Raw genomic sequence first — 22,814 nt, 5'->3', positions numbered from 1 at the left:
CTTTCATTTGTATACAGTCAATCATTGTTTAATAACGGAATAGGCTGGTTATAAGAGTCAACTGCAAGTGTAGTAGTGATACCATCACTGAGGGAAAAGGCAAACAGTATGGATGCTAAGATGCAAGAGTGCTGTTGACTTAATGGTGCGGTAAAGATTTTTCATTTTCTTCTTCTGTGATTTTCAGGCAGGATGGAGGAAGCTGAAGATAGCATTGCAGTGGTGGGCATAGGATGCAATTTTCCAGGCGGTAAGGCATTTCAATTTGGGAACTTAGTTTTATTGGGGTTTTTTTTGTTGTGATGTTGCAATTCTTAATATTTCAGTGACAAATGCACAATTTACAGATTTTTCATCATGTATACTTGGATACTTAAAAATGTATGGAGGCGTATTGCTGCTATGCCAGAAAAAGAAAAAACGTTCACATTATAACTTGAAACTTAGAACGTTATAATGTGAAACGTTTTATGCTGTAACATGAAAGTCATATTTGCACGAGGAAACTGTTTGCGGAGAACAGAAAGGAATATGGCTAATTTACACAATTTGATTAAGTTGTACTCAGGGCCGTCTCTAGCCATTTTGGTGCCCTAGGCGAGATTTGTTTGACCCCCCCATTGACAAATTATTCTAAACTGTTAAATCCCTTTCATCACTCACCAGAGCAGGAAAGGATCTCTGCAGTGTCCCTGCATCCTGCGCTTGTCTCTGACTCATTCTCATGCACCTAGATGTCAGGAGAGGTAATGGATTGATATTTAGTGAGCAGTATAGGCCGTCGGGACGATCGTGAGTTTTCCCGGTCGGCCACCGAGGTCAGGTGGACCAGCCCACATGTAATGTGAGCGGCCGGGAGACGTGTGTAAGCCGGCCCTCTGCGTTATACATCATTATTCTACTTCAAGGCTCTACCCTCCGCGAAAATCTCCAAGGCTATACTATTTAATAAAGGAAACGTCCAACCAACATTTATACCACTTGCTTACTCTCTATATCTCATTCATGGTTACCCTGCACACTCTGATCTCTCCCATCAATCTACTCATTTTTGTGTGGTTTTTCATGGAACCGAACTGCAGTTTCATTTCTTTGCTTGTTCTTGAATTAACGTAGAATGGAGCAAAGACTCCTGGGATTGCAGGTCAAGTCTATTTTCGGAAATGTAGGGGGATATAATGAGCAGCCCCACATCTAATGGCATCACCCTAAAGATACGTCAGACAGAGAAAGCGACCAAGTTCGGAAAGCGACCAAGTTCGAGCGAAATATTTTTGACAGTGAAAAGATTAACGTGATTGCTTGCATTGTTGTGGCATCATGGAAGGCAAGAAGAGAAAGGAGAAAGGAGGCGCTGAAAAGGACAGAATAAAGAAGAAGCGGATGCTGGAGAGGGATGCATCTAAGTGCTCAAAAATAACGGATTTATTCCGAAGTCAGGCATCAACGAGTCGTGCAGGTAAATTGCCAGAAAAACAGTTAGCCGGAGCTCAATCATTGATGTTATTGCTAGGCGGGAGTTAGCACAAGCTAGACAAATGTGGTGGTATATTTCAGACGAATTAATGCCAATTAAATAGTAATTGACTGACTGTCTCTTGGATTCGACCAAATTTTGTTTGTCAGTGGCTACTAGTAAGTGTTCGGTTTTCTTTATAGCCTTGCTGCTACTGCTAGAAAGTAGGCTAATTAATTTGACCAAGAGCTGCTGCTAGTCTTCACTAGTAGAAGTGAAGTAATGTAAGCTGATGCAAGCGATCAGGGTTTATGTAGGCTAGTAGTAGACTCATGGTAGGCTAAATAATTGTTTTCCAAAATGCATTTAACTAGTTCTGTCAAAATTGAGGTGTTTGAGTGGATGTCGATTGTAGTATAACCCTGTCAGTGAGACTGTTTCACCCTGCCTTGGTTGAACACACCGATGGTTGTGGAGACTTATTTTGTGACTCTGTTGTAATGTGCTTGTAGCAGTGTGTAGCCAATCCACTCAAAGAAACATGATATAATCGGCGTCTTCTTCATCTAGATAAAAAAAATAGATTTTGTATTTTAAAGTGACATAAATGTTGTTTGTGTTGTTGATATGTGGGGGGGGGGCTGGTGGAGGGCCGGTGGTGGGCTGGGCCGGTCACAATTCTCCCAGTGGCTTTTAGTGCCCCACTCCGCCCCTGGCAGCATCTATTCTTTCACATTTATAATCAGAACAAATGATACTGAATATAAATACAACTGACTGTAAAGTACCAGTCTGTGAAACTGGAAATTTACCCAAAGCCCTCAGCAGCAGGCCAAAGATTGCTCCTCAAAAACTAGAATATTTTGTCAGTTTTATGAGCCAGTTTATAAATGATGCAGCCAGGCTTTTATTAGTCAGCTCCTGTCCATAAGAGACTCGGGTGTAGTTAGCTGAAGTTAACTGATTACTACCAGTGATGACATACTTTAATCTTCTTTGAAAAAACAACTTTATGTCCATGTTGTGTGGGGAAGCAAACATCAAACCAAAAATATCTACAGTAACAACCAAATAAAAACTAACCACCTCCTCGTCTTTTCACTATTTGCTAACGGAGCATTAGTGCTTTTTAACAGAAACAAAAAAAAAGTCCAGCACAAGGGGGGAAAAAACAGGCAAAAAAAAAGTCCAGCACAAGAAAAAAAGGTGCAGAGTTAAAGGTCGATTGTGATTGGTCACTAGAAATGTAAGCAGGGTTAAAGGTCTATTGTGATTGGTCGCTTGTTGTTTAAAATTGAAAGGAGACAATAGAAGTTTCCCACTGTTCCTGGAGGGAGAGCAGCTGAAGCGGTATCTTGCGGAGCAGATAATGGCCAGTGGGATGAGTTTCGTTCATCAAGCAATTTCAGTCATACTGACGGTGAAATTCACAGCCTTCATTCTGTGTAAAAATGTATTTATAGACTTCATCATTGTCAAGTGTGGACAGTCATGTCGGACGTTATGTTGTGGGAAATGTCAACCTGCTTCTGTTTTAAACAAAAAATAAATAAGACTAAACTTTCATCAGTAGCTCTTTATTTGTAAAAGCACATTAAATAAGACATAAATGCAAACTTCTCAATTAAAATGTGTGTGTATGTAGACATTACATTTTGGGTTTGCTGTCATTACACTTCATTCTGCTTAACTTTGACCTGTTGTCCTCGTTAGTACACTCTTTTTGTGCCACCTAGTGGTAACAAAAGTACATTACATTAATCAGTGTAGAAATGGGGTGGAAGGCATCTTGGCCAAATCAATCTACTGCCAATCCCCAGACAAAAGTAGACCAGGTACAAAACCGTATCAAATTTTATGGGAGAATCCTGTTTATTTATGCTTAATAGTGTTTGTAGTTTGATATGCTGTAAAAAAAATTTGACTAATTTTAACAACAGCAACAAGCTACAACATGGCTAATCAGGAAGTACTCATTTGAGGACATAGAGACTTCACTGTCATGCATGCTGGGGAAAATGTAAATGTAAGAGACCATTGCTTGGTGAAAATGTGTACTGTTTACAAGAGTATAAATAACTCTTACATAAGCTACATTGCTTTTGTTTTTTCGTCTTATGTAATACATTTCAGGGCCCATTTCTCTGTCAAAAGCAGAAAGATTGCTCAATGCAATAATATGAGAAAACTCTGAGGTGGAAGCATCTTTTATTTAGAAACATCTAAAAATAGTCATTGATTACTTTTTAAGACATGGGGAAAACTGTCAGATTGCATTCTCAAAGGTTGCTTGTGTCAGGCTTGACCGAAATGTGTTTCAGCTGGTGAGCAGATGATCCCATTTACATTGAACATCTACCTAAAACTAAAAAAATCTGAAAATGTGTCAATATCATGTGTGTGACAATGAACAACGAACAGTTGTATCCTTTGTCACACAATATTAACTTTAACATATAATGTGCTCCTATGCTTGGAAACTGAGCGTAACTGTTTTACAGCATTTCACACAGGCCAATAGGTTTAACAGACTGTTCAAATAGACAAATAGGACATTCCTAGTTTGGAGTATGGAGCAAGGAAAATTAAGTTACAAAAAGAAAACAAATAGGGTCCAAAGTGTGCAATGTTACTGTTTTTGCACAGCAATGTTTCAGGCATTGAAATGCCAATCTAATCCCAAATATCTAGGAGAAATTAAAAATGCATACCAAACAAAAGCTCAGATCTCAGGAGACTAGGGTTGGGTCATTCATTGATCTGACGTAGGAGGAGCCACCACAATCCACAAGCACTAACACACATGAGGAGCTCACAGGTTATGGTCTTCTGACTCCTTTTAGAGTGCACAAAGACAGATCTCTCTCCATAGTCTTCATAGTAGGATGAAATGACTGCAGCATGTTTTAAACATACATAGAGCCTCATTTCTAACAACTGAAGGAAAATCATCACATCAGATAGAGGGTATAATGTGTGCCCCTCTCCACACAGCAGCAGACCATTTCGTGACACTGTGGTATATGTAGAAAGTTTAGGAGTAGTACATCAGTCCACCTCTGCCTGAGACCAACTATGACTTTCACGTTATAACATAATAGGTTTCACGTAATAACGTGATAGATTTCATGTGAATGTGATACCGTTACTTTTTTCTTTTTCTGGTGTGGCAGCAATACATTTCTGTAAAAATGTACTAAATTAACTGGTAAGAAATACAAAAGCGAGAACAGCATTAATTCCACATTTCACGTCTTTTTACCAGATGATAAAGATAAAACTCTTACCTCAACTTGGTTCATCTGAGTTTATCAAATTAATTCCTGGTAAAAGAATATGTAATTATAGTATTTTATTCAAATTAAGTAACTGTTAATAACTTTCACCATAGCTTTGTGTTTGCAAATCAGGGGAATCACAGAACCACAAAATGTTGAATACAAACACATACTGTACACACACACACACATATACTAAATGCTTAATACTATAAAACTATTCTTTGTTTAGCCTTAAACTATTTTATATATCTTTCAAACAGGAGAAGGGCTTGAAAATTTCTGGAAGGTTTTGGTGAATGGGAAAAACTGTTCTGTGCCAATTCCCAAGGAGAGATTTGACTTAACGAGGTGGTATGACTCTGACGACACCAAAGCGGGTAAATCCCGCACAGCCAAGGCTGCTCTCATTGATGGGTATGATCTTTAATCCTAACACATACACACATAACAAAGTACACATAACAATGGCAATATATGACAATATTTTGCTGATCAAAGTTTTTTTGGATCAAAAATGATGCACAGCAAAAAAAAAAACAGCTCTTGAGCAGCTTTAAATTTTGTTGTAATTCTTTAAACAGACCAAGTAGTGTGTGAGGAAAGTCCAATATTCTTTCCTCTCATATTTTCTGTGACCAGCACTAGTGTACATTATGATCTATTTCTCTGTTATTAAAATTAATCGTATTATTCTTTAATGTTTCCAGTTTCAATGAATTTGACCACAAGTTCTTCGGCATCACTGACAGTGAAGTGGAACAAATGGATCCACAACAAAAACAGGTCCTTCAGTGTGTCTACAGGGCTTTAGAACATGCAGGAATTCCTATGGAGAAGGCCAGTGGGACCAGGACAGGAGTGTTTTTAGGTAAGAACATTTTTTTCCCATGACTGGCTATTTACATTTGTGTGTAACATTACTAATAAAGACTTTCAATTGACAAAAATGCAATTACTTTGTGCTAGACCAAATGTCCATCTGATTTTTTTAAATTGTTCCTTAAATAATTATTTTTTATAACAGGCCTTATGAACAAAGAATATGAATCAAGTGCCTCACATGCGGACCCAAGGTTGATCAATCACTGGACTGGCACAGGGCTCGCCCAGAGTATAGCAGCAAACAGAGTCTCCTACATCTTCAACTTCACTGGGCCCTCACTGTCCATCGACTCTGCCTGCTCGTCATCCCTTGTGGCTCTTCATCTTGCCTGTCATTCCATTAGACAAGGTCTGTATTTTTAATTAAAGGTAATGATGGATCTTGAAATAAGAGATTTCAAAATACTGTACATGTTCCCTCTTCAGGAGATTGTGACATGGCTGTGTGCGGAGGCGTCAGCTGTATCTTAGAGCCAAGAGTGTTTGTTGCTCTCAGCAAGGCCAAGATGATTTCACCTGAAGGGACGAGCAAACCTTTCTCCAGCAGGGCAGATGGCTATGGTAGAGGAGAAGGCTGCGGTGTTGTTCTCCTGAAGCCACTGAAAAAGGTCAGAATATGCAGAAGCGAATAAAAAGATCACAACTTGCTTTGCTCCTTCCTTTTTATTAACATCAGAGCATATCAGATATTAGACCAATATCAATTTATAACTGATTGACTTAGTACAACTAATCAATTTTATATCTCTTTTAAACATTAATCAGTACCTGTAAAAGGCAACTTAGTTATTCCTGTTAGCCATTTTTCTCTCAAGCAACGCTTTAAATAACTTGGACTGATCCCAATATTCATTCCGCGAGTCTTTGTTGAGTTAACACTACATTTTGATAAAATATAGTTGTACAAATTATACTCTCATTGATTCATTTTAGTCTTGTTTTTATTTTACAGGCTATACAAGACCATGACAACATCTGTGGTATCATCAGCAAAACAGCTGTCAACCAAGATGGTCACTCAGTAACGCCAATCACTAAACCCTCCATGACACAACAAGAGGAGCTGCTGCGAAGAACCTACTCACAGTGTGACCTCACAAATGTCCAGTACATAGAGGCACATGGGACTGGGACCCCAGTTGGAGACCCGACAGAGGCACAAAGCATCTCAAACGTCATTGCTAAAGCCAGACCTCCTGGTACAGAGACATTGCGGATTGGCTCTGTGAAAAGCAATATTGGACACACAGAATCTGCTGCTGGGGTGGCAGGACTCATTAAGGTCCTCTTAATGATGAAGCATGAGACCATTGTTCCTTCAGTTTTTTACTCTGAGGAGACTGCCAGTGTGGATGCCAAAGCACTGAACATTAAAGTTCCTAAGGAAGTAGAAAGGTGGGAAGCTTCTGGTGCTAGAATTGCAGGAGTGAACAACTTTGGTTTTGGGGGTACAAATGCACATGTCATTGTCAAACAGTATAAACTGTCTCACACTGAGCAAAAGAGTGACAGGAAGCAGGCAAAGTATTTTGTCATATCAGCAAATTCACCAAAATCCCTCACTCTGATGATGGAAGACACAATAAACCAGTTAGATAAAGATTCTAAAGTTGATCTTGATTCTCTGTTGTACACATCAGCTTGCAGGAGAAGCCACCTGAAACACAAATACAGGAAGGCCATTGAGGTTTCATCCATAGTTGATCTTAAAGAGAAGCTAAGTGCTGCCATTGGCAAAACATTTAGCCCATCCTTCTCAGGTCCAAGGTTAGTGTTTGTCCTCTGTGGAAATGGTGTCACTTATCACGGCATGTGCAAGCAGCTACTCAAACACGAGCCTGTATTCAGAGGTAAGATCAAAGAGATTGCACAATCTTTCCAGAGGCTGAGTGCGCTGAACATCTTGGAGACACTTGAGAGCGAGTTTGAGAGTAGTGACTTCAAAAACCCAGATGTTGTCCAACCTCTCATCTTCGCTATCCAGGTTGGCATTACAACCCTACTCAGACACTGGGGTGTCAAGCCTGACGCAATACTGGGTCACTCTGTTGGTGAGGTTGCAGCCGCTCATTGCTCTGGCCTCTTGTCTCTTGAAGATGCAGTAAAGGTTATCTATTTCCGCAGCACTCTCCAGACAAAAGTCACAGGGGGAAAAATGCTTGTAATCAGCAATATGGCTGTATCAGAGGTTGCTTCTCTTCTCCCTAAATACTCCGGCAGAATGTGCCTTGCTGCTTTCAACAGCCCACAGTCCTGCACCCTCTCAGGTGATGCAGATGCAATAGAACGCTTTCACATGGAGCTAAGCACCACAGCCAACAGTAAGAATCTGTTCCTCCGTGTTCTGGATGTCCCTGCTGCTTATCATAGCCACATGATGGATCCAATTCTGCCAAAGATCAAGGAGACAATTGGTTCCTTACAGGTGAACGATCTCCACACAGAGTTGTTCTCAACAGTGACGGGCAAGGAAGCACATCAGGGTGATTTCTGCACAGGTGAATATTGGGCAAGAAACATTCGCAAGCCAGTGGCTTTTGAGGAAGCGGTGAGGTCAGCAACTAAAGGAAAAAAGAACACAGTTTTTGTAGAGATTGGGCCAAGAAGAGCGCTACAGAGAAATATCATGGAATCTCTGGGGAATGACACAGCTGTTCTCGCTTCGGTACAGCCAGAGAAAGATCGAGAAACAATCATGTCAGTTGTTTCTAAGCTGTTCGAGCTGGGTGTTCAGGTAGATTGGAACACATTCTACACAGGATACGAGACCATACCACTGCCTTTCCCAAAATATCAGTTTGACTGCTCAGACAAGGATATTATCATAGGAGCAGCACAGACACATACAGGAAGTAATCACCCTGTCCTCCGTCTGAGTGGAAGTGGAAGCAACATTTTCAGCTGTGATCTGATGTCTGATTCTTCTTTCTACCTGAAAGAGCACAAACACAACGACATACCCATCATCCCTGGGGCCTTCTATGCTGAATTGGGTTTAGCCGCATTTATAGCCACTGCCAAACCAAAAGTCCCCCTCAATTCACTTCAGCTCAGTGTCAATTTTCACAGTCCATTTGTTTTGACCCAAAATTCACCAGAAATGAAGGTGAAATTAGAACAAACAGAGAACGATACTAGTTTTACAGTATTCTCTTCATCTGCAATGTATGCATCAGGCACAGTGGTTTCAAAGAAAGAGAGGCTGATTGAGGAGCAGTCCATTTCGCTAAGCTCTATCTACAAAAGATGCACATCTGTCATGAGCACTCGGCATTCTTATGAGTTTCTCGCTATAGGAGGCTTTCAGTATGGAGATGTCTTCAAGACTAAAGGGGATGTGCACTATGGGGATGATCTGAAAGAGGCGATTGCAGTTGTCACAGTTCCAGAGAAACTGAAGTCTCAGTTGCATGATCACTGTATTCATCCTGTTGTGCTGGATTATCTCATGCAGTTTCTCCAAATCCCGGTCAAGGAAAATTTTTTTGGTAGAAAAGGATTTCCTGTAAAAATAGGAAGTTTGACAGTCTTGGAACCCTTGCAAGATGAGATGATTGTCTATCTGAGATCAACTGATGTGGGTCTTAATTACTTTGAGGCCTGTGGCTGCTTTGCAGATAAAGAAGGCAGAGTGTTGGTTGAGGTTAACCATGTGATAGTCAAGTACCTTGACAGTCCTTATCGTGTGGTTGAGGAGTACTTCTACCATAATGACTTTAGTGTCATCTCTGAAGGCATATCTGCTCCTTCTCCTAATGCCTTGGTCTTTTGCGATCATATAGGGATCTCCAAAGGCCTGCAGCAACATTTGGATTCAAGGTCTAGATACATTTCCTTCACACATGCAAAAGACATCTTGAGCAATGGGTTCCCTGCTCTGTTGGCAAACCTCAATATCACAGATATTGAGAAAAACTTTGATGGGGTCTTATTTTTGTGGGGCAAAGAAAACCTCACTTCACTGGCAGCAGATGTTGTCTTGCAGAATTTGGCGAACTGCTGTGATACTTTCCGCCAAATAGTTGTCGAGCTCAAGAGAATTCACTTCCCAAACTCCATCAGAGTGATAACCTACTGTTCATCTGACATCACATTAGACCATATAAATCCAGGTTTTGCACTTGCTGGCATGACAAGAGCATGTGCTGCAGAGATACCAGAGCTTTCATTTCAGTTGGTTGATATAAGCACTATCTCTGCTGAGGACATTGCTGCTCTCTCTCATGTCCTAAGATCGTATCCTTGCAGCAAGTACCCAGAACTGGTGGTAAAAGACGGGCTGATTCTGAAACCTTCTATTGTGCGTACCCCACCTGAGATAACTAACAGCTCACAGGGCAGATTTACCTCTAACATGTCTGAACCCTGCATCTTTCAGACAGCTGACACACATAAGATGACTCAGCTGAGTGCCATTCATTTTAAGGAGGGGGACCAGCCAATCAGTGATGGATCAGTAGAAATTCGGCCCACTATGATATGTGTTCAGTCTTCAGATTACTTCCCTGTCAGTGCCTCACACCTGAGATTTGGCCAGACGGTATACTGGGACAAACATTCATTACAGAAACACAAGCTACTGATCCTTGATTTCAATGGTACTATTACAGCAGTCGGAAAACATGTCAAGAAGTTGAAAGTGGGAGACCAAGTTGCTTGCTGTTATCCTGTTGTGGCAGCCAGCAAAGTTAGAGTCCCAGAGGATGTGTGCTACAGCACCAAACGCTTCCCATGGCTTAAAAAAACACCCTGTGTTTCCTATTTCGTGCTAGCATGGGAAATCCTGCATCGAGCCTTGCCTAGAGTCAAACATCATCTAGGAATCATATCCTCTGTGCCTGACTCTGCCCTGGTGAACGTCTTGGCACTCACTTCTCGCAAATCTGGTTGGAATGTGATTGTTAGAACACATCGCAATGGCTCTTTGGTAGATGTCAATCAGCTGGACACATTCATTGTCCTACCTCCATATGATGAATCCCTGATTGCTAAAATCAGCAACTTTCCTGGTGTTAAACATGTTGTCATCATCTCTGAATCTCAGACGCCGCCTCTGCTTTCTCAGGATGTATTCCAAAGTGTAAAGGAAAGTGTTCATGTGCAGACAATTCACATGCCAGTCATCTTACAAAAGGGATCATTGAGTGCACAAAGGCCATACATTTATCACTGGCTCAAGTCCTTGAACTTGAGCAGGGAATTTTCTCTTGAGAGCTTTACCTTTCAGAATATGAAATCTGAAAACATCCTTCATTCAGAGGAACCAGAATCATACTTCAACTCAAGGAAACTGGCTGTTGTGGCTCTAGAAAGAGGTCTCAAGAATACATCTAACATTCCACTACTGCCAACAAAAAAACAGCTTTTCCAAAAGAGATCCGTGTACATTGTGGCAGGTGGTCTCTCTGGCCTGGGCTATGAAACGGTCAAATTCATCTCGCAAAGAGGGGGTGAGTACATTGTCATACTCTCCAGGAGCAAGCCCACTCCAGATGTGCAAAAAGGCATACGCGATGTGGAGAAACTGTGTGGGAACTGCATAACTACCATGCAGTGTGACATATCTGTCTCTGAGCATGTGCACAAGGTTATCAGTGACATCAACCTGAAATTCCCTGGTTGTCCAATCAGAGGAGTGTTTCACAGTGCAGTGGTCTTGCATGATGGGCTGGTTGAGGTCCTTAACAGATCTCTGTATGAGAAAGTTTTCAAACCCAAAGTAAATGGTGCACTTAATTTACACCATGCAACACTGAACTGTCAGCTAGATTACTTTGTGTGTTACTCCTCCATCTCGGCTTTTCTTGGAAATGTAACACAAACAAACTATGCTGCAGCCAATACATTCCTCGACATGTTCTGTCAGTACAGGCGCCATCTCGGTATGCCAGGACAGTCTATCAACTGGGGAGCTTTGAACCTGGGGCTCCTTCTGAACAAGGAGCAAATCCAGCGTTTTCTGGAGGCAAGAGGGATGATGGTGATGAATGTGGTTGATATTATTCAAAGTCTGGAGCAATGCCTTGTGATCAACCGACCCCAACAGGCTGTTTGCAGGTTTCACTACAAAAATCTCAGATTCAACATCCAGTCTCAAAATGCGGCCATGGCAATGCGCCTGACTCCAATAGTAACAGAAGCTTTAATCAAGGCCAAAGAGACAGATTCTCAAACTAGACAAACCACCTCTGTCTCACCAAAAGATTATGTTGTCTCACTGCTTAATGAGACTCTTGGCGTGGACAAGAGTGAGCTGAAAGACGAATCATCTCTTTCATCCTTCGGCATTGACTCCATGCAGGCCATGACCCTGCAAAATCTCATCTTTCAAGGGAGAGGTGTGAATGTGCCTTTGGTGATGTTGTTGGATCCCAATGCCACACTGTCAACAGTGGTAGCTATACTGAGTGAAAAATCTGGAGACGAAAATGTCAGCGATAACCAAGAATCCCTTGCAACTGAGGACGTCAATGATGTTTCAACCAGATTATAAAACTGTCAAATGCAGAGGTTAGAGAAATATTAACAGCACTGGTTAGCAAATAAATAAATAAATGCTGGACTAGTTGTAGATTTTGCCAGTAAATTCAATGGTAAGCTGATAATGGCATTCTTGTGTTAATTCCATGAATTGATCTAGTTTTTTTGTATGTTTGTTTTTCTTTATTTAGTTTTTTATGTGTGTTTGGCTTTGGATATTGTTTGGTTCATTCTGGCACTGCAGTTTTACATGATTCTCCATTTTTGTAAACACGCATTACTTATATTTTCTCTTAAATTTAAATTAATGTTTTACATCACAGTTTTACTCATTTCACTTTCCTTTCCTTACATAAAACTGTCAAATGTAGATATTAGAGAAATATAAACAGCCTCGGTTAGCAGAAGAAAAGGCTGGACTAGTTGTAGATTTTGCCAGTGAATTCAATTGTAAGATTATAATGGCCATTTTAATATAACAGCATTTCTGTGTTAATTCCATTAGTTGATCTCGTATTTTTTATATGTTTGTTTTTGTTTATTTCGTTTTTTATGTGTGTTTGGCTTTGGATATTGTTTTGGTTCATTCTGGCACTGCAGTTTTACATGGTTCTCCATTTTTGTAAACACACATTACTATATTTACTCAATTTTGTGGAGACAAAAAATTTAAATTAATATTTTACATCACAGTTTTACTCATTTCACGTTCCTTTCTATAAACAGCCTCGGTTAGCAGAAGAAAATGCTGGTGTAGTTGTAGATTTTGCCAGTGAATTCAATTGTAAGATGATAATGGCCATTTTAATATAAGAGCATTCTCATGTTAATTCCATGAGATGATCTTGTATTTTTTTGTATGTTTGTTTTTCTTTATTTAGTTTTTTTTATGTGTTTGGCTTTGGATATTGTTTTGGTTCATTCTGGCACTGCAGTTTTACATGGTTCTCCATTTTTGTAAACACACATTACTTACTTTTACTCAATTTTGTGGAGACAAAACGTCTTAACTAATGTTTTACATCACAGTTTTACTCATTTAACTTATCGTTCATTGTTTATGATGAAAACATGAAAACACTCAGCATTACAATTAAATACACAATAGTGTTGATGAATGATTATTTGCATAATAATTTAGTACAAAATGTTATATAATTTTATAAATATTCAATACATTTGAATGTCTAAAGCTTATCTCTGTAATTGTTCAAGTCTGTCAAAAGATTTAGTAATTCTGTAATATAAACGTAAACTTAAATACTCTGCCTGTTTGTTATTGTCAGTTCTTATCAATGCAAGCTCATCAATTGTGAATATCAACATTAAGATGATGATGGAACAAACCATACAGTATTGTCCATAAATACTAAATTGGGTGTACATATAACTACTGAGTTCTTTGCAGTTTGGATTGCTAATTTATCACATTGTATTTTCTACTATATGATGCCACCACAAGAAAAGACCTAACTGGAAACAGATTCAGCAATCTACTACATTAGTGTTTACGCCAGTGTTTTACTACTAAAGCAAAACTGTACTCACAGTTAAGCAATTCCTCCTCTCAGTCAATAAATTATTTGGTTTTTTGAAGTGTTTTACAATGTAAATATTTGGTACAGTAAAACAATCTTCCAGTTTCTCTATGAGGTAAAGGATAGGGAATTTATAAATGCTATTTCATGCAGATTAATTTTATTGTAACTTGAGTGTCCGGACTAATTTCAAATTGCCACAGTCATTTCAGTATCATATTTGCTGGTGTGATCATTCTGCCTTATACCAATATACTTCCTCAGAAATAGTACAAAACAAATAAATACAGCTTCAAAAATCCAATTGAATAATTATACATTTTAATTTGGAATCATATAACTGTATATAAACCTAAAAAGTGTATATATATACATGTATATATTATACTATACATCACTGCACAAGGGTTTCTATGTACAGATGTTCTACCATTAACCAATATAATACTAGACCCAATAATATGCACAACATATAATAACAACAAAAAAATGTAAAAACGTAATCACCACATTGGAAATACAATAACAATGGAGTTTAGTACACCTACATTATACAAGACTTTGGATACAAACAATACTTGTCTTGTCTAGTATTCTCTTCAGAGGATTTGTTGGTAATTATAAAAAGATAAAATAATACCAGCCTTATCCTTAAATCCCATCTCATTCCGTGATTTGATGAGCTCTTAGCATATCCAGTGTAAAAAAATCACAAAAAACTGTCTTAGTCATTATTCAAAGTATTTTTTGATGCATCACATTAAATTATCCATCATTCATTACATACGTTGTCAAAGTGGCCAGTGTGCAGTTGGGGTCCAATATTCGAACCAAAGGTATATTCACACCAGTCTCTTGGAAAATGTTGTTCTGTAGAGTCATGGCCAACATCGAGTCAATCCCCAGTGCATAGAGAGTGGCATCATCATCCAGCTCATCTACACTAACATTGCTTATGTCACTGACAATTGTTCTCACACTTTCACGTGTAGAGGACAAATGCTGAATCGTGGGTTCATTGCTTATGTCATTTTTAAGCTCAACTTCAACTAAAGCTGACAGTCGTTCTCTGAGAGACGCATTTTGTGAAAGAACATGATCATAAAGTTTCTTGAAGTTGAACTTGCAAATGACTTGCTGAGGTCTGTTCAATAGAAGACACATTTTGAGTGCCTCATGAACCTCACAAACATCCATTATCATCATCCCTTTTGCCTCCAGGAACTTTTGGAAATGGTGTTTGTTCAACAGGAGACCAAGGTTCAAAGGACCCCAGTTGATGGACTGGCCAGCAAGCCCAAGGTTCCTCCGATAATGACATAATGTGTCGAGGAATGAATTGGCCGCTGCATAGTTACATTGTGAGGCATTGCCAATAAATGAAGAGATGGAAGAGTAGCACACAAAGAAGTCGAGTTTCTTATGAAGTGTTGCATAGTGAAGGTTTAAAGCCCCACTCACTTTGGGCTGCAAAACCTTTCGGAAGAGGGTCTGATCAAGGGTCTCAATCAATGCATCGTGTAACACTGCAGCACTGTGAAACACTCCTTTGATTGCACAGGAAGAGAATCTTTTTTCAATTTCTGAAATTGCCTCCACCACCTGCATCGACACAGAAACATCACACTGGACATTCATGATAGCAACCCCGTATCTTTTCTGGAGGAGATCCATTTCTAATTGCATTTCATCTGTCAGAATACTTCTGGACAACGTTGCAATACAATCTCCGCCATTACGAGCAATGAACTTTACTGTCTCAAGTCCCAAACCTGTGAGCCCTCCAGTTACAATATAAACACAGCTTTTCTTAAATGGCTGTTTCGGCCTGGTAAGCAAAGGGATATCTGACACTGGACAATAGGATTCTGTGTGCTCTAAAACCACTTGCTGCACTGTCTTTGTGGTAAAGTACGATAAGTACTCAGCATCTGCATCAGCGGGAGGTCCTTCTGTGCTTGATATTTGAAATGTCTCCCTTTTGAGAGGCAGAGATAATGTATCAAGGCCTAATGACAGTAGCCAGTTAAAGACATTCGTTTTTTGTGCTAGTAGATTGGGTCTCTGAAGAACTTCGGCCACGTCAAATTTATGCACATGCACAATGTCACTCTTGGGTGCAAACATATTTGCTGAGAATGAAGATGACATTTGAGTACTACACACAAAAATAATATGTCTCTCATGGCTGCCACTGTCATGTACTTCCTGCCAGGACTGATCAAATGGAGGCAGAATAACAAATGCGCGATACGAATCAATATTTTGAGATTCTCTTCTGAAATGGGACAGGCAAGACACATTCCATCCTGACTTGTTTGCTGTCACAGCCAAAACTTTTAACAGAGCAGAGGCTGAGTTGGAAGTGATAATAGCCAATTTTCTGTGCTGCGGTTTTACTGTAAGTAGCATTCTCTTCAGGATCTCCCATGCCAGTATGAAGTAAGACATGCATGGCGTCTCTTTCAGGAATGGGAGTCTCTTTGTGCTGTGACATGCAGCTTCAGGTACTATAACCTTCCCAGTGGCAGCCACTGGATAACATGAAGCAATATGGTCTCCCACTCTTAGATTATGCACATCTTTCCCAACAGCTGTGACAATACCACTAAAATCTAAAGCCAGAAGCTTGTGATTGTGTGATGCATGCTTGTTCCAATATAACGTCTTGTCAAAATGAAAATGTGAAAGGGTGACAGGGAAGTAATCAGACGAATGCACACATACATTGGTTAGCTGAACCTCAACTGATCTTTCCAGGACAGGATTGTCATTTGTGTCAGATGGAATAGCGGACAAGCTTGTCATTCTGTATGGATTAGTGGTCTGCAGGACAAAATTCCTCAGATACACAGAGTGCATATCACCCTCAGATGAAACCCTGTTCCTTATGGGGGTTTGTTCTATTCTTGTTGCTGATACCTGTCCTTTGCTGACCATGATCTCTTGTTGTTTGCAAGTGTTTATTACATGAACCAGTGTTTGAATGTCCTCACTCGTCACAGAAGCAAGGTCAATTAGCTGAAAAGAGAGACCCACCATCTCTGCTGCACAAGCCCTTGTCATACCAGACAGCACAAAACCAGGACTGATATGGTTCACAGTCATTTCTGTTGATCTATAGGTTATGACACGGACAGTGTAAGGGCGTTTGCTCTCTTTCAAGGCTAAAACAACCTGTCGAAATAGTTCACAGCAAGTCACCAAGCATTCCAGCATCTTTTCAGATGATAAGTGACTGATGTCGTCTACAGCCCAAATGAAGAGAACTTCTTTCACATTAGTGTTTAGAGACTGAAACACTAAATCTTGAATTTGGTTTGACATCCAATGCAGTCTGCTCTCCACAGTGGTTGACTCTGGGTGCATGTATGGCCTAAGTGCTTTAGCAATGCCCAGTTTGTCTTCAAAAACTAATGCCTTTATTTTCAAGTTGAATTCTGTCTTGTCAGGGATTGCAATCATTTCATTATGGAAGAACACTGAATGAGGAACATTTGAGCAACTGCTCAAAAATGTGATCCTCACCCCCTTAAGTTCCACCAATACTTTTCCCTCTGTTGTGGAAAAGCAACCACATACATCAAGGAAGTCTGGAGTTTCTTGAGTGGCTCGTAAGTACATGAACATTTCGTCATGTAGTGGTCCTGATACAGTGACACTACCAATAGCTGAGGGGAATCCTTGCTTGGCTGTTAGCTGTCCGATAGCTACTACTGCAGTCATTTGCAGGAAATAGTCCAGTAACACAGGGTGGACAAAAAAGTCATGGAGATGTTTTAGAAGTTCTCTGGGTACTTTAATTGTTGTCATAGCTTCCTTGAATTCATCTCCAAAACACACATTATCAAGCTGTCTGAAGACAGCACCATACTCAAATCCTGCCTGAGAAAGAATGGAATAAATCTCTTCTCTCTTCATATTCAATCTGCACCTTTGGGATATCATGTCAAGACAAATGGTTGACTCCTCTAAAACTGGTTGTCCCTCTGTACATGTGTAGGTGCCAGAGGCATGTGTGGCCACAGGCGACTGTATTTTGAATGAAGCTTCATTCTCAAGTGTCACTTTCAACTGATGACAATTAGAGCTGAGTGTAAACAGATTCTGAAAGTTCACACTGAGCTGCAGCAAGGAAACAGGCTTCTTTGGCTTTAAACTTGCCATCACTGAGGCATAAGCTAGTTCAACATAAAGCGTGCCTGGCACAATGGAAACGCCATTGTTTTTATGCTCCCAAAGATACGGTACAGACTCTAATGAGAGGTTGCACATGTACTCTTTGTTTTCCCTCTTTATTGGGGATATGAGCATATGGGGAGAAAAAGTAGATGATTCATCACCTTTTCTCACAGCTTCAAAACACAATTCTTTCTTTGTGTTGTCGAACTGATAGATTGGGAGGGCTGTAGGCAATGTCTTGCAACCTCTGTAGAGCTCATGCCAGTGCACATTGATGCCCAGTTCAAATAGTTTTGCTATTGTAGACAATATCTGTTCATACTCTTTCTCTGGCTGGACAGAGGAAAGAACTATGGAGTCATTTCCCACAGTCTCGTGTATGTTCCTATGGAGAGCTCTGCGAGGTCCAATTTCCACAAAGACCGCGTTTCTTCTTGATTGCTTGTCTTTGGTGGCAGCACGCAGGGTTTGTTCAAATAAAACAGGTTCTCGGATATTTTTTGCCCAGTACCTGCCTGTGCTAAAGTCACCATCCAAATATCTGTCTCCAGTCACTGTTGAATAAAGTTTGCACGTCAGGTTGTTGACTGCCAAACCATCTAGGCTTCTCTCAATGTCATCTACAATAGGATCCATCATATGGCTATGGTATGCTGCTGGAACATCTAATACAAGGAGGAAGATATTTTCAGCTGTGAACATAATCTTCAGCCTTTCATGGAGGATGTCTATAGCATCTGCATCTCCTGACAGGGTGCATGACTGAGGGCTATTGAAAGCAGCTATGCAAATTTTTCCAGAGAGGACTTGAAGGATTTTTAATACCTTTTCCACAGCCACATTACTGACCACAAGCATTTTCCCTCCTGTGACCTTACTTTGAAGAGTACTGCGGTGGTACAACACTTTAACAGCATCCTCAAGAGACAAGAGGCCAGAAAAGTGAGCAGCAGCAACCTCACCCACAGAGTGACCGAGTACAGCGTCAGGTTTGACACCCCAATGCTTTAGGAGAGTAGCAATGCCAACCTGGACAGCAAAAAGAATAGGCTGGACAACATCTGGCTTACTGAAATCATCATTATCATAGTCACCAGCAAGCCATCGGCTGATGCTGATACTTTTATGACTCTGGAAGAGATTCTCAACTTCTCTGATTTTATCTCTGAAAACAGGAACCTCTCTCAACAGCTGCTTGCACATACTTCTGTAGGCAACCCCATTTCCACAAAACACAAACAACACCTGGAGGTCTGACTTTGTTGGCTCAACTTTTGTTTTCAGTGCGGACGTCAGCTGATACTGTAAATCTGGGATAGAAGATGTTAGGAAGGTCTTCCTATATTTGTGTTTGTTATGACTCCTTCTGCATGCTGAGGTGTACGACAATGCCTGCAAGTCAACTGTTTGATCGCTGCAAAGTCTTTGGTGAGTATCAGTGATGGATAGGATTAATGATTTCTCAGAGGCTGAAGATATTACAAAGACTTTTGGACAGCCTTTTGAGATCTCTGTAGGATCTGCAGTCCGTCTATACTCTCTAACAATCACATGTGCATTTGTGCCTCCAAATCCAAAGCTGTTGATGCCAGCTACCCTCTTAAACGATGCATTTGTCTTCCACTTTTCAGCTTTAGTCGGAATACTTAAACTCAGAGTTTTTACATCTACTCTTGAACAGTCTTCAGTGTAGAAAACTGAGGGAACTATGGTTTCATGCTTCATCATTAAGAGGACCTTAATGAGTCCTGCCACTCCAGCGGCAGATTCTGTGTGTCCAATGTTACCCTTCACAGAGCCAATCCGCAGTCTTTCTGCACTAGGAGGTCTGGCTTTAGCAATGACGTTTGAGATGCTTCCTGCCTCTGTCGGGTCTCCAACTGGGGTCCCAGTACCATGTGCCTCTATGTACTGGACATTTGCACGGTCACACTCTGAGTAGATACACCGCAGCAGCTCCTCTTGTTGAACCATGGAGGGTTTAGTGATTGGGGTAACAGAGTGTCCATCTTGGTTTACGGCTGTTTTGCTGATGATACCCCAAACTTTGTTGCAGTCTTGTATAGCCTTTGTGTAAAAATGCATACCATGAGCAAGCTAGCTATTAACCCCATTGCATGCATGTATTTAATGATATGAAATGACTGTAAGAATAAAGTATATAAATAATGTTCTCACCTTTTTCAGCGGCTTCAGGAGAACAACCCCACAACCCTCTCCTCTACCATAGCCATCTGCTTTACTGGAAAAAGGTTTGCTGGTCCCCTCAGGTGAGATCATCTTCGCCTTACTGAGAGCAACAAACACTCTTGGCTCTATGATGCAGCTGACCCCTCCACACAAAGCCATCTCACAGTCTCCTGGTTGAGAAAGAGGTAATAGAAATTAGGAACATTTAAAAATCATGCAATACATATCTTGCTGTTAGTTGAGTAGAACTACTTGCCTTGCTTTATAGCCTGGCAGGCAATATGTAGTGTCACCAAAGAAGAGGAACAGGCACTGTCAATGGCAAAAGAGGGGCCAGTGAGATTAAAGCTGAAGGAAATTCTGTTGGCTGCAACACTCATGGCTGTTCCAGTGCCATGGTAATGATTTATTGTGGTATGGCTGTTGCTTCGAAGCATCTCGTAATCCCTGTTCATAAGACCTGCAAAACAAAAATTTAAAGCAGTTTAGGTTACATTCTGTGCATTTTTTAATTTTGCTATGAACTTTTTAACCCCTACATACTGTTGATATTCTGATTCATTATGAGTCTCCAACAAATTCACATTCATAAATCAGTCATTAATAAAGGTTTGATTAATTTTACGGAAAAAAGACATTCACAATCACTACAGAACATTTTATAAAGTATAATGAATAGAACATGTTTGGCAAATCTTTTTTATTTTATTTTATCTTTATTTTTTTAATAAACACACCAATTTTGTATATTTGCATATATAAAATGTGTATCAGCAGCACAAAAGTTTAAAAAAATGTGCATCTTATTTCCATCTTTGTATACTATGGGTCACATTAGGAAATGTCTGGCTAATGTCTGTCTGAGTATAGGGTGTTTATACAGATCTCAAATGTAAAAATGGGTCAAATTTGACCCCAAACAGTATGTAAGGCATTATTTAATGATGGTCACCTATATAAACTCCAGTTCTGCTTCCACTGATGCACTCCATTGGCATCCCGGCATCTTCTAATGCTCTGTATGTGCACTGAAGAAGAAGTTTCTGCTGAGGGTCCATGAAATCAGCCTCTGCTTCAGTAATGCCAAAAAACTTGTGATCAAACTCATTAAACCTAGAATATAGAAACAGCACATGAATCATAGTGTAAACATATATCAAGAGAGGAAAGGATACTTCATGTGTCTTAACAGATATAATACATACCCATCTATAAGAGCAGCTTTGGTTGTCTGTATCTTTCCAGCTTTGCTATCATCAGGGTCGTACCAGAAAGTTGTGTCAAACCTTTCTGCTGGAATATCTACAACACAGTTTTTTCCCTCCAATAAAACCCTCCAGAACTTGTCCAAACCTTCACCTAAAAGATAATAGATCACATTAACTATAATATCCTTAAATTAAGTCAAAAACATCAATACAAATTACAAATTAAGTCATACCTCCAGGGAAATTGCATCCAATCCCAATTACAGCTATGTCATCCTCTGCCTCCTCCATTGCTCCTCGATTGCTTTATTCTAAAAGCCAAATTGAAGTTTCAAGCTTTTCCATGATGAAGCTTCATGTTGAGTCCTGGGTGATATCTCTCAGAAGTAGTACTGCAGTACTCACACAACCCTTTATAACTCTGTCCTAAGTGTCAGTGAAAAGGGGCAAGACGAGATAACAATGGCCTGGCTTGTTGCATCTCAGTTGGCCTCATCCAGAACTAAATACACTAATTGTTGGTTTACATAATTAAAAGGAAGCAGTAAATAAGCTTTTGTTCTTGTTTGTTGACAAAAGGCTGCAGTGTGCTGTGCTCTAAGTATCCTCACTGTCAGATATAAAAGTCATTATTCTGCAACCTTTGGCCACATTGGCTCTAAAAAGAAATAGTATTTGTTTTAATGCATATATTTTTCCAAACATGGCATCATTATGGATGTGACCGCATTAATCAAGTGTTTAATGTGATAAAGACACAAGGATAACACAGAAAGATAAGCTATTATTGTAGATAAAGTATGTGGGAGTTTTCTCGCGTAACTTCAACTATTTTCAAGGTGCATGGAGAAGGGGGAAAAAAAGTCTGAAGAAATTCAAAGTTCAAGTAACACTTGGTGTATAGGATAACTTTATTAATAGAATGATACGTTTCGGCTTGCGGCCTTCAGCAGGGTCAGTGACCCATGACCCCAAGTGGAAGCGCGTTGGTCTATTAATAAAGTTCTCCTATACCAAAAGTGTTGCTGGAGCTTTGTCTTTCTGTAGACAAAAATATGTCAACATTCCTTTTGTATGAAAAATGACAACAACAAAAAAAGAAAGGTGTTAATCGTAGTGACAAACCCTCAGAGAATTATCACTAAACTCTGTGGTTCACCTCACTTTTCTTAACATTTTAGCATCTTCTTGCCTTTTGTTGAATTTGACTGCCATAATTTTATGACTTGTGATGTATCAACACTCTTGTCAACCTTGTTTCCAGCAAGCAGCAGTTTTTAGCTAAAAAAGCTCTGCTGAAACCACTGTTACCTGCCCTGCACCACAAAATCAGGAAGTGGCTGGTGAACTTTGTGGAGCATTCAGCAGGTCAATGTAAGAGCCAAATATTTTATTCAGGAGTTGACCAATTAAGACAAATCTAACAGGACTAACATGACACTGAATATTGGACTTACATCATTGATATGACCACAAACATGACTTAAATGAATGACAATGTTGCTGTGTCTGCTTGCTAACACATTAGTTGGCAATATGTAAATGTTTTTTATCAATTCAGATTAAAGGTTCAGCTGAGTCAAATTAAACATATTCA

General features: G+C 39.9%; 2 protein-coding genes across 2 annotated transcripts; one reads left to right on the top strand and one right to left on the bottom strand.

Annotated features, from left to right (window-relative positions):
- Positions 1-192: 192 nt before the first annotated feature.
- On the top strand, positions 193-12,112 carry LOC134002549 (uncharacterized). The gene is made up of 6 exons (XM_062441899.1): positions 193-250; positions 4,998-5,151; positions 5,445-5,605; positions 5,762-5,968; positions 6,046-6,227; positions 6,572-12,112. The coding sequence occupies exons 1-6, from the start codon at positions 193-195 to the stop codon at positions 12,110-12,112; spliced, it is 6,303 nt and encodes a 2,100-aa protein (XP_062297883.1).
- Positions 12,113-14,402: 2,290 nt separating this feature from the next.
- pks1 (polyketide synthase 1) lies at positions 14,403-21,508 on the bottom strand. Its single transcript, XM_062441898.1, has 6 exons — positions 21,451-21,508; positions 21,215-21,368; positions 20,962-21,122; positions 20,266-20,469; positions 19,998-20,179; positions 14,403-19,886 (listed from the first exon to the last, which is right to left on the bottom strand). Exons 1-6 carry the CDS (start codon positions 21,506-21,508, stop codon positions 14,403-14,405), a joined length of 6,243 nt encoding a protein of 2,080 aa, XP_062297882.1.
- Between the last annotated feature and the right edge of the window lie 1,306 nt (positions 21,509-22,814).

Source organism: Scomber scombrus, chromosome 20 (assembly GCF_963691925.1).
Source record: "Scomber scombrus chromosome 20, fScoSco1.1, whole genome shotgun sequence".
Taxonomy (NCBI): domain Eukaryota; kingdom Metazoa; phylum Chordata; class Actinopteri; order Scombriformes; family Scombridae; genus Scomber; species Scomber scombrus.
The sequence above is the reverse complement of the archived record's forward strand: the minus strand, read 5'-3'. Positions and strand labels throughout refer to the sequence as shown.